Below are 12,667 nucleotides of genomic sequence, written 5' to 3'. Positions count from 1 at the left end.
ACAGATGCTGGGTTTGCATGAATCTGCTATCCTCACCCTTCTAGGTGGCAGGGATGTCAGGTTTGGAAAGCACTGTTGAACGCAAGTTAGTGTCGTTGCATCTAGCATAAGGTATACATGATTGCCAAATTGCACTAGTGATGGAAATAGTAAATTTGAAGATACTAAAATGCATGCCATTTAAGTTGGCTGCTTTGTCCTGGATGTTGTCAAGCTTCAAGTGCTGTTGAAGCAACTGGACAGTATCCCATCACATGCCCGACTGATGCCTTGATACTGGTAGCAGAAGGAGACAAATAACACTGCAGTAATTCCAGCCAATTATCTGCTCTCATAGCTACAGTATATACATGGCTGGCCTCTTTAGTTTCTGGTCAGAATGTTGATAATGGTGGATTCAGCGGTGGTAATTCTATTCTGCCACGGGAAGACAGTTAACACTCTTGCTTATTAGCGATGGCCATCGCTTAGTAGTGGAGACAAATGTTAGTTGTTGTTTTTCAGCCTCAGCCTGAATACTGTCAAGGTCTTGTTGAATGTCAACACAGGCTGCTTCAGTATGGAGCTGAGGAGTCATGAATGGAACAAAACACAATGCAACTAACAGCAAATACTCCCAGTCTGACTTTATAATAATAGGCAGTCAGTGATTAAACAGCTAAAAAGTGGTTGGGCTTAGGACTGTATCCTGAGGACCTATTACAGTCATGACCTTCACTGGTCTACAACAACTACAACCATCTTATTTTGTGAAGTATGACTCCACCAGTGGACAGCACACTCAACCCCTTGCTCCATTTCTATTGAGTCCAATTTTTCTCTGGCTCCTTGATGGCATATTCTGTCAAATGTTACCTTGATGTAAAGGACAATTATTTTGACATCATCTCTGGAGTTCAGTTCTTTTGTTGATGCTTGGATCAAGATTGTAATTAGATCATGAGCAGAGTGTACATGACTGAACCTGAATGGTGTGTCAATAAGCAGATTGGTGCTGAATACATGCTGCTTAATAATTTTGTTTATAATATATTCCATCATTTTTCTGGGGCTCAAGAGGAGACCAGTATGGTGCCAACTGGCCATGTCAGACTTTCTCCACTTTGAGGACACAATATACTTGGTAATTTTTCATATTCTTGGCTAAATGCCAGTATTGTAGCTGTACTGGAACAATTTGGATATACCCTATAGCTACTGCACAGGCACATCTTCAATACAAAAGTTGGAATGTTGTCAGGCTTATAGCCTTTACAGTATCCAGTACGTTCAGTTGCATGTTGATATACCGTAAATAGAAATTGGTTAAAGGTTGTATTTGTGACCTCAACAGGAGACCAAAATTATTATTAACCAACACTTATAGTTGAAAAATAATCGATTTCATACTGATGTGCTAGGTTCCCCCAATCACTAAGGAAGAGGATATTAGAGAGTCTTTGCATCTTCTTCACTGTTCAGTTATCTGCCACCACTCAACTCAATGTAGCAAGCCTTTCAGATCTGATCAACTGATGTAACTTCTTTAAGCTCTAACTAATGCTTGCTGCTTCCACTGTTTATCTTGCAAGTTGCCTTTTGCAGCTGAAGCATTCACACAAACTTAAGCCAGAAGTGCCAAGTGGATGATCCATCTTGGCCTCCCTCCTGTGGTCCCAGCACAGATGTCGGTCTTCAGCCAATTTGATTCATTCAATATGATATCAAGAAACACTGCAGACACTGGATACTGCAAAGGCTGTGGGCTCTAACAACAGCCCAGAAGTAGAATTAAAGACTTGGGCTCCAGAATGTTTCACTCCCTTAGGCAAGCTGCAATACTGGCATCTACTTCACAATGTGGAAAAATTGCCCAGGTATGTCTTATATGCAAAAGAGATGCCCAGATCCAACCCACCCCATCAATTTACTCTTGATAATCAGTAAAATGATGGATGGTGTCATCAACAGAGCTAAAGCAGTACCTGGTCAGCAACAACCTGTTCACTTATGCAGAGTTTGGATTCCACTAAGGCCATTCGGTTCCTGAACTTATTACAGCCTTAGTTCAAACACGGACTGACGAGCTGAATTTCAGAGGGGAGGCACATAGGAAGATGGTTCTGGTTGTTGGTCAGTCATCACAGTTGCAGGAGTTCCTCAGGAGTCTGTCCAAAGTCAAACTATCTTCAGGTGCTTCATCAAACACCTTCCCCTCTCCATCACGATGTCAGAAGTGGGATGTTCACCGACGATTGCACAATGGTCAGCATCATTCACATGTCCTCAGATACTGAGGGAGTCTGTTTTCAAATGCAACAAGGTCTGAACAATATCCAGGTTTGAGTTGACAGGAGCCAAGTAACAGTCGTGCCACACATTTGCGAGGCAATGTTCATCTCCAATAAGAGATAATCTAACCAACACCACTTGATATTCAATGCTGTTACCATCACTGAATCCCCCACTGACAATATCCTAGGAGCTTACCATTGACCAGAAACTCAACTGCACTTGCCATTCACATTCGGTGGCTACAAGAATAGAACAGAGGATAGGAACGTACCTCTTGACTCTCCAATCATCTACAAGGCACAAGTCAGGAGTGTGATGGGATAATCCCCACTTGCCTAGATGAGTGCAGCTGCAACAATATGCAAGAAGCAGGATACCATCCAGGACAAAGCAGCATATTTGATTGGCACCACATACACTAGGTCCTTTCACCACTTCAGGAACAGCAGCAGTGTGTACTATCTACAAAATATTGTTGAAATTCACTAAAGAATATCAGACAGCGCCTTCAAATCCACAACTACTTCCATCTAGAAGAACGGCAGGAGGTACATGAGAACACCATCGTATGTAGGTTTCGTTCCAAGCGACTCACCATATGGACTTGGAAATGTATCTCCAGTCCCTCGATGTTGCTGAGTTAAAATTCTGGAAAACCTTTCCCAAGGGTATTGTAGTTCTACCTACAGCACCACCCTCTGCAAATGGATTCTCAGTTTCCTGACCCACAGGCCACAATTAGTGAAGATTGAGGAAAATATTTCATCCTCACTAACACAACACCCCAGGCCCCTACTGTACGCACTGTATACCCATGATTGCGTTGCCAAATACCAGACTAATGCCATTTACAAGTTCGTTGATGACACCAAAGTCAGTCAAATCTCAGATGGTGACAAAACAGACTACAGACAGGAGATGGAAGACCTGGAAAAATGGTGCACTGAGAACAACCTAACTCTCAATGCCAGCAAAACCAAGGATCTCATTATTGACTTTCAGCAGGATGTTACTCATGCCCCCCACACATTAATAGCACAGAGGTGGAACAAGTTGAGTGTGTCAAACTCCTGGGAGTGGTTGTCAACATTCCTTGGACTCTTCATGTGGACACACTGGTTACAACAGCCCACAAACATCTCCTCTTGCTCAGGCAGCTGACAAAATTTGGCAAAATGGTGAATACCCTTGCCAACGTTTACAGGTGCACCATCGAGAGAATTCTGTCTGGATGTATCACTACCTGATATGGCAACTGCACCATTCACAATCTGAGATGGTTATAGAGAGTGGTGAACTTGGCCCGGATGATCACAAAGGCCAACCTTCCATCTCTCGAATCCATCTATCAGGCCCCGCTGTCAAGGAAAGGCTGCCAGCATTCTCAAAGATCCATCTCACCCTGGCAATGCCTTACTACAACCTCTACCACTGGGGAGAAAGTACAGAAGCCTGAACACACGCACCAGCCAATTTTGTAACAGCTTCTACTCTACTGTTAGAATACTGAATGGGTCACACTCTTAACATTCGCCTGTATCTATGTTTTATTTTTGCCACATTTTAAAAACTTTATTATTTACTTATTTACTTATCTATGCTACTTAACTACACGACCTGCCTGCATTGCTCGCAAGACTAAGCTTTTCACTGTGCCTCGGTACGTGACAATAAATTCAATTCAACTCAAGAAGACAGCTCACCATCCACCTTCTCAAAGGACAACTAAGAATGGGCAATAAATACTGACCAGCCAGCGATGCTCATATCCCAAGAGCAAGTTGGAAAAAAGGCTTCGCCCGGTCAACAGCATATTTTTAAGATGTATCTGATACTGCATTTAGCATATCTTTCTACATTTCAACAGACCCCTGGACAACCTCCCACATCTCAACTTGCATAAACTTAGGGTCATCCAAAGCTCTGCTGCCCATGTTCATTGCTCCAAATCCCATACATCAATTACTCATTATTATTGCCCAACATTGCCTCAATTTTTCTCATTTTCACAACCGTCCATTGCCTCTCTAATCTCTAATCTTTAGCAGCCCCACAAAAAATATATCTACATTCCTAATTCTGGCCATTTTTAACCTTTGTTTTTAAAAAAAATCTATTAACCTACACCATCCAGAAAATCACCCATGCTTCCAGATGGAAATATGCCATTTAGCCCAACAAGTCCACACCGACCCCAAACGTAACCCACCCAGACCCATTCCCCTACCCTATATTTACCCCTGACTAATGTACCGAACACAATGGGCAATTTAGATTCGACTTCCTACAGTGTGGAAACAGGCCCTTCAGCCCAACAAGTCTACACCGACCCTCTGAAGAGTAACCCACTTCCCTCTGACCAACGCACCTAACACTATGGGCAATTTAGCATGGCCAGTTCACCTGACCTGCACATCTTTAGACTGTGGGAGGAAACCAGAGCACCCGGAGGAAACCCACGCAGTCACAGGGAGAATGTGCAAACTCCACACAGACAGTCGCCTGAGGCTGGAATTGAACTTGGGACGCTGGTGCTGTGAGGAAACAGTGCTAACCACTGAGCCACCATGCACTTATCCATAGATCCCTAAAGATGGCAGACACGGGCACAATGTGCAAACTCCACACAGACAGTCACCCAAAGCAGGAATTGAACCCGGGTTCCTGGCGCTGTGTGAGGCAGCAGTGCTAACCACTGAGCCACTGTGCCGCCACAAATGAAGGAAACCGGAGCACACAATGAAAACCCATGTAGACACAGAGACGACTTGCAAACTCCACACAGGCAGTTACCCGAGGCTGGAATTGAACCCAAAGCCCTGGCACTGTGATGTAGCAGTGCTAACCACTGAACCACCTGCCCACCCAATTTCAACTGAATAGTTTATGTGCAAAGCCCATTAAGGACGTTGTGGATTTCAAGTATGACACCACTGGTGACTCTGCTTTCAGCAGCAAGGCCTTTTCTAGAATTCATACTCTAATCCTCTTCACATCACTTTCCTTTTTGGATAAAACTTAAAATCTGCCTCTTTAAACTAAATAGTTAAACTCATTATCACCTCAAGTGGCTGTGTAAAACCTTGTTTTTTTAAACAAAGGACCAGTGAGAGATCGGTGCTCCTCACCGATTTTAATCTTTCTCACATACCCAGGCGATTTTTCTCTCACTGGTTTTTCAGGATTTGTTTTTGGAGCTTTTGAGGGCAAATTTGCCTGCTGCCCCTGCATATCTTGTAACCTGGAGTGAACCATCATGGTACATGTTGTAATGTTAGAGTCACTATACAAATACATTTGTAAAATAAGGGTAAACCAAGAATTTATAGTCATTACATAGCATATTAATATAATAGAACCACAACAGTATATCAGTCAAGAACTCAACTTCTACAAGTCTCAAACGTTAAGCAAATAGAGATTTAATACAATTAATCATTGTTAAAAATAATATAGCCTTATTATGATAAGGAATGGACTACCCCAAAAGGTTGGAAAGGACAAATTCGATATTAAAGATGCCAGTGATGGAAGGCTTGAGCTCTTGGGAGAGGCCGAATAGGCTGGGTTATTTTCCTTGGAGCATCGGAGGCTGATAGGTGACCTTATAGAAGTTTATAAAACCATGAGAGGCACGGATAGGGTGAATAGTCAAGGTATCTTCCCCAGATAGGGGAGTCCAAAGCTAGAGGGCATAGGTTTAAGATGAGAAGGGAAAGATTCTAAAGGGACCCAAGGGGCAACGTTTTCACGCAAAGCATGGTGTGCGTATGGAATGAACTGCCAGAGGAAGCGGAGGAGGCAGGTATAATTACAACATTGAAAATGCATCTGGATGGGTGAATGAATAGGAAGGGTTTAGGGGGATACAGGTTTAACACTGGCAAATGAGAATAGATAAATTTAGAAAATCTGGCTGGTATGGACGAGTTGGATCAAAGGGTCAGTTTCCATGCTGTACATCTCTATGACTCTAAATTTACAAAGATATAGAGGGGAGGGGAAAACAGGGTGTGGAACTAATTGGATAGATTTTTCAAACAAGCAGTCAGCAGAAATGAGCCATGTGCATTCATCCTGCACTGTATGATTTTTGTGAATTCTATGCTAAGCTTACATATCTTTGAAGTCAACACATCCCACCTGTCCTATTGAAATGCATTGATGACCTGCTCTTTAGGTATATAATTTAGTACTTCATAGATGTGATGCAACTACTCAGTAAAGTTCCCAGTATATATTATAGTCAAAGTAGACAGAAAAAAGAAAAACTACAAATGTAATTTGGGGTTGCTGATCCTAGAACACAGTCGGAGATTGGTACCTGCAGTGTAATCAAGTTCATGCTCAAGGAGGGAAGGAGAAGCAGGAAATAGGAAATTCTGGAACATTTTCCTACCTATCTTTGTGCAATCAGATCTTGATGTCTGCTGTGGGGAAATTAGCATCAACAATTAAGATGGTTATAACTTTGGACTTGGAAACATTCAAGACAACTGGGAAGAGTCAGCATGGTTTTATGGAAGATAAATTGTATTTAACCAGTTTATTTGAATTCTAAGTAGTAACATGCTGTGGATAAAAGGGGTGTCCATTTGTGTTGTACTTGGATTCCAGATTTGATGGGGTACCACATAAAAGATTTGTGCAAAGCAAGAATTCAGTTTAGGGAATATCATACTAGCATGGATAGAAAATTGATTGGCTCGCAGAAAATAGAGTACACATAAATGGGTCTTTTCCAGATTGGCAGGATATGATGAGAGGGGTTCTATAGGGGTCTGTGGATGGGATATCAACTTTGTACAATTTAAATCAATTACTTAGATGAGGGGATTGAAGGCATGAAGCTGGGTAGGAAGATGCTTTCATGTCACAGGCTGATATAGAGATTAATTGAGTGGGCAAAATGTTACTGGATTAGTAATCCACAACCCCAGGCTAATGTCGATGGGAAATGGGTTGCAATTCAATGTGACAGATGGTGAGATTTGAATGCAATAAAAAATTGTTGATTGAGCTTTTTATGGCAATCAGGTTCATTAAAGTCCTTTTGGGAAAGAAATCCTGCCATCTTTACCTGATTTGGCCTACGTATGACTGCAGACCCACAGCAATGTGGTTGACCCTTAATGGTCTTCTGAGCATTCAGGATGGGCTCATATTCCATGAACAAATAAGATAAAAGTCAGATGGGGTACAATATGGGAAAATGTGAAGTTGTTCACTTTTGCAAGAATAGAAAAAGCAGAATTGTGAACTAGAGTGATTTACATATTCTAATTCATAAGTTACAAAAGCTTAGCATACAAGTAAGGAAATAATTAAAGCTAATGCAAAGCTATTTATTGTTAGAAGAGGAACAGAACATAAAATTAAGGATTTTATGATACAATTTCAGTATTTGTCAGACCACATCTCTAATATGTGTACAGTTTTGGTCTCCCTACTTAAGGAAGGATGTAAGCATGTTAGAGAATGTTCGGGAGTGATTTACAAATTGATAGTCAACATGAGTGGTTTATCACAAGGACAGGTTGGGCTTGCTTTCACAAGGGTTAAAAGTGTAATGGGCAATTTCATTCATATATTCTTAAAATTATGATAAGATGGACATGGGACAAATGTTTCCTCTTCTGGTCTATTGAGAACTAGGGGACACTATTTTAAAAATTAGGGGCCCATCTTTCATGACAGAACAGTGGGCAAGTTTCTACTGAGGATTGTGGGACTTTAGAACTAACTGCCTCAGAAAGCTGAGGCAACAGAGTCATTGAATATTGTTAGAGTAGAGATCACTTGCTTGTCAAGAAGGGAATCAAAAGTGAGAGATAGATGGAAATGTGGAATTCTAAACAAATCAGCCATGATCTTACTAAATGGGCAAGCAGGCTTGAATGGCCTGCTTCTGCCCCTAATTTGTATATTCATATGTACGTTGGCTTAACTTGCGAATTTCTGTTGATTTACTGCAAGTTTACCCCAGTTGCTAGTGGGGCAATAACCCAACAGACAGCTGCTGCATTTTGAAAAGAAAGAGCAAGAACATTTTTGAGAAAAAAAAAATTAGCTATGTGGTAAAATTCATTTAATGAAATAATTGGAGTACCAAATCAGCAACTAGCTAATAAACTAGTTGGACTTTTCTCCTATGGGTATAGAGAAGATATTTACCACTCTCAACCTCTCTTTGGAAGGTTAATAAAGTAAACTACTGATATTTATTGGTCAGCACAACTTAAAAGGTTATTGAGCAATTATAACTTCTGACACAATGATAAAGCAAATCATTAGGATATAATGACACAGAACTGTCAGTCTACAGAACTTTAAAGGCTAAAAGATGGCGAAGGGCCATGGACCACACAGAAATATCATGATTGCAAGAACAGCAGGAATTACAGAGGAGTTTGCAGCAAAATAGAATTTTCAAGGCTTACAATCACAAGAGTAAAGAGTAAACTGTGGGTTAAAAATTACAATGTGTTTGATTTTGTAAGTGTAAGCATGTTGCACTTAAGCTAGAGTCAGATATGCCCTCATATAGTGTGGGCAGATCTTTCAACATATCGTATAGAGATCTACATTGCATTACTGGAACTGCTGTTTTTTGATGTGACATTAACCCATTTATCTGTTCAATTGGATATATAGATTCCATGGCTTCTGCCAGCTGTTGGATTGAGACAGATGTACCTGAAGAACAACTGAAACACAATGACACTATTTGAAGAAGCCTTTTTTTATACTGGCTAATAAACCACATTCACCTCACACTGCAATATGACCCAACAATTGTTCACCTCATGATCTTTGCGGATCTTGGCCACCTTGTTTGCTGACATAAATGCAAATAATTGGATGCAAAATATTTTAACAAAATCCTAATGAATTGCAATAAGAGGTAAACTATAGAAAGTGAAAATTTTCTTCCATTCTACAAAAGCAAATAAGGCCAAGGACACCTTTGGATTAATTCACGAATGTCAGCTAATGTCACTGAATTTTGTTGGATAAAAGTTCACAATTAAGGCGGTATTTTTGGCAAAAACATTAGACTTACATCTTTGGCCATGTTAATGGTTCTTTTATTGCTGAATTTTGGATAGCTCGATTGCCAAAATTAAAACATGCAGGATTCCACTGTAACAGCACCTAAAAATAAAAGATTGAAACTGAACAATTTTTTCAGTAAACTTATTTTATTCACAAGTTACAAAATATAACAAAGTCAGTGAACTTACACCTTCATTTAACTCAACTTTTTAAAACTTCAATGCTTATTTGGCTTGCTGCATTTAATGCTACATTACATAGCAAAACACTGCAATTTTCTTTATTTATGCAGTCAATTGCTCATTATATTGTGCACTTTCTAGTTCATTTTAAATGTTTGTACAAATATTACAAAGTGAAAATAATATAGACATGAAAAACTGAAGAAACTTGGTAATTGCATACAAATAAAACTTAATTTGGAAATTACTAAAGAAGATTGCTGGGGCCTAGTCTTCCAGAAGCAACTAGGCAAATTGTTAGATCAGGTTTTGCACAATCTGCAGTTTACATTAGTCTAAAACCTACACCAAAACCTGATCAACGTTATTACTTTAGCGAACTAAGGTCAAATGTTAAAATAATACGAGAATACATCAAGTCAAAACGTTAACAACCGGTTTCCTGCAGACCAGTTAGCATTAAGGCCCCGCCAGGCCTCATGGCCTATCCACCACATACACGAATATGAAAAACAAATACATTTAATAATCGCTGTTTTTTTAAATTCGGTACTAAGGACTAGTATCTTCCACACCTTATACCCGCCGTCCTGTTAACGATCAGAACATTTAAAAGATCACACTTTTTACTTTGCAAGCATGCTCGAAACAAACCTTCTGAGAGAGCTTATCCCTTTCATCAGAATATTCATTGCTCCCAAGATGTGGCTCCTTCAAGATCATACATACAGATATAAAACCTATGCACATTCACAACGTCAAGAAGTTTGGACGATAAAAAAAGTTTTAGATAAATTAGCCTGCAATTGCTTTTGTCTTTCGTGCTGATGCCTTGCATACTTACTCTGGTATTGTATTTGGAGGCGCTTCAATTCCCTTTTAAAATTGAAAACCTAGCGAAATTCATACATTTTAAACAACTCGGGTTGCATTTACAGTTCCCCTTACCCCCCCCCCCCTCCACTTCAACTTGGGACACCTCCAACCTCGGCACTCTCCCCTCCCCTCCTCCTCCTCCTCCTCCTCATCTGGAGCCTGTAGGCCTTGAAGCCAGGGGCTGTCTTACTGTAAACAACCTGAAGCCAAACCAACAGCAGATGGGACTCACACCAGTACTGAAAGATTATAGCTGAAAAAAAACAATTCTCTCAACTCCCCCCCCCCCCCCCCACCTTCTCCCCACCATACCAGGCCTCCTTCCTTAATTCGTGTCAAAAAGAAAAATGAAGCAACAACAATAAAAACATTTCAGTCATTTTAACTAATTTCCAGGAAGATCACCGAGATAAAAATCGAGACCAGAAACTTAAGAAAAGCTTAGTTTGAAGCCAAAAATCAGGCCGATCACATATCCCTTTCCCTATTTTCTTAAGGAAAAAAAAGAGCGATATGAAGCGATGATACCTTTTCAACACATTTCAATCTGTCGACTCCACAGGCGGCGCTTTCTCAATTTTTTTTTCCCTTCTTTCCAGGAGGGTGAGAGGGGAGGGGGACTGGGGTGAATGAAGAGAAATTTAAAATAAATATAACAGCGATTTATCAAATGAAGAAGGGGGTGGAGGGGGAAGGGGGTGAGTGAGGGAAATGAAGCAAATCGCCGCTTCTCGCCCAGCACCTCAGACACATCAGGGGAATGGATGTGAAATTAAAATAAAACTCAGCTCCACTCCACTGGAATTACATTGTCATTATTCTCTGGGAGGCGGGAAGGGTTCAGTTTTTTTTTGTTTCTTGTCAGTTTTTTATCGGTGTGCAGGGTGGGTTAAAAAGAGGAGGAGGGGAAGGGAGGAGGAGGGTTGGCAGACGAGGGTGTTCAGATGGTCCTAGGATGGGATAAGGTATGCTTTCCAGCCCGCTGCCGCCCCGTCTCCCTCCCCACCAGCCTTCACACCGATCCGGCCAAAATGAAGCTGCCTGCAGCCGCTCGCAACTGTTTTCATCCTCAACCGATCTTGGCGGTGTCCGGCTCGCGCCGCCTCGCCATTGGCTCCTCGCTCGGCCCCGCCTCCCTGGCCCTGGCCCATTGGTCTATCCGACGAGCCGTCCCCTCGCTTCTCCCACCCCCTCCCTCCGCGAAGGCGCCGGCGCCTCGCGATTGGCCCTGCCCGCGGCGGACGGCCGTCACCGCCCATCGCTCTCCCCGTCGCCCAATGAAAATCGGTCTTACGGAGTGAACCCCCCCCCCCGGCCGTCTCATCCATCGAGGTTGGCGATTGGCGGAGGCTGGGCCAGGGCGAGCGCGCGCATCTTCCCCGTTGCCGGGCCACGCCCCCTTGTTTTTGAAAGTGTGTTGGACGTGACTAGCGCGCGCGAGTTCGTTCGTGTGTCTGAGGGATGTGTTTGTCAGCTGAAGGCATTCTGTCCAGGTAAGATAACGCTTATTCGCAACCACAGCCTGATAAAGAGGACCAATTTGTATTTCTCTTGGCGCGTGTCTAGCTTAGGCAACTGAGTCCCAATAGTGGTAGGAAGTGCTTGTGGGTGTGGAGCACATCCCGTCAGTGAGCACTAGACATGGCCATGGTCTGTACAACAAATGCTGCAGACCACAGCGGAACAGGCAGCATCCATGGAGAGAGAGAGAGAAAGCTAACGTTTCGACTCTAAATCTCGGCGATGGCCACCAGACTACTCTGGCCCCTAGACATCATTAAGTTAAAAATCACACAACTCCAGGTTATAGTCCGACGGGTTTATTTGGAAGCACTAGCTTTCGGGACAACCACCTGATGAAGGAGCAACGCTCCGAAAGCTAGTGCTTCCAAATAAACCTGTCGGACTATAACCTGGTGTTGTGCGATTTTTAACTTTGTACACTCCACACTGGTATCTCCAAGCCCAGATATCCTTGTAGCCGACAAACCTGCCACCACACTGAAATAGCTCCTGATGAATTTTAAGGACCATGTACCTACAGCCAGCAGAACAAACGTTACACACAAAATACCCTGCAAGGACTGCAACTAATCTTCCAGACGGGCAGGAAACTAGCCACCAGGACACATGAGCAACTATCAGTGATGTCCATACTCCCAGATGAAGAGGGACACTAGTTTAACTAAGACAGTACATCCAGGATGGCTAAACAAAAACATGGATGCGAATTTCTCAAGGCCTATTATTCAAACGAACTCCATTTACAAACATATTGG

General features: G+C 42.1%; 1 protein-coding gene across 3 annotated transcripts in view; it reads right to left on the bottom strand.

The window, feature by feature from the left end:
* Window positions 1–11,436, bottom strand: part of LOC140496036 (transcription factor Dp-1-like) — a 54,494-nt gene extending 43,058 nt beyond the window's left edge. Inside the window, exons 1-2 of one of the 3 annotated variants that reach the window (XM_072595498.1) lie at window positions 10,917–11,436; window positions 9,338–9,429 (exon numbers count right to left, since the gene is read on the bottom strand). Coding sequence is in view for 2 of the 3 variants with exons in the window: in XM_072595495.1 (XP_072451596.1) it covers window positions 9,338–9,349 (12 nt within the window). In the remaining variant the exon portion in view is untranslated. Of the gene's footprint in view, window positions 1–9,337; window positions 9,430–10,356; window positions 10,456–10,916 lie in introns of those variants that run through there. The other 2 variants (XM_072595495.1, XM_072595496.1) reach the window with 2 other exon arrangements.
* Between the last annotated feature and the right edge of the window lie 1,231 nt (window positions 11,437–12,667).

This window comes from Chiloscyllium punctatum, chromosome 25, assembly GCF_047496795.1.
Source record: "Chiloscyllium punctatum isolate Juve2018m chromosome 25, sChiPun1.3, whole genome shotgun sequence".
Lineage (NCBI taxonomy): Eukaryota > Metazoa > Chordata > Chondrichthyes > Orectolobiformes > Hemiscylliidae > Chiloscyllium > Chiloscyllium punctatum.
Note: the sequence above shows the minus strand (reverse complement) of the source record. Positions and strands in the feature narration are given on the sequence as shown.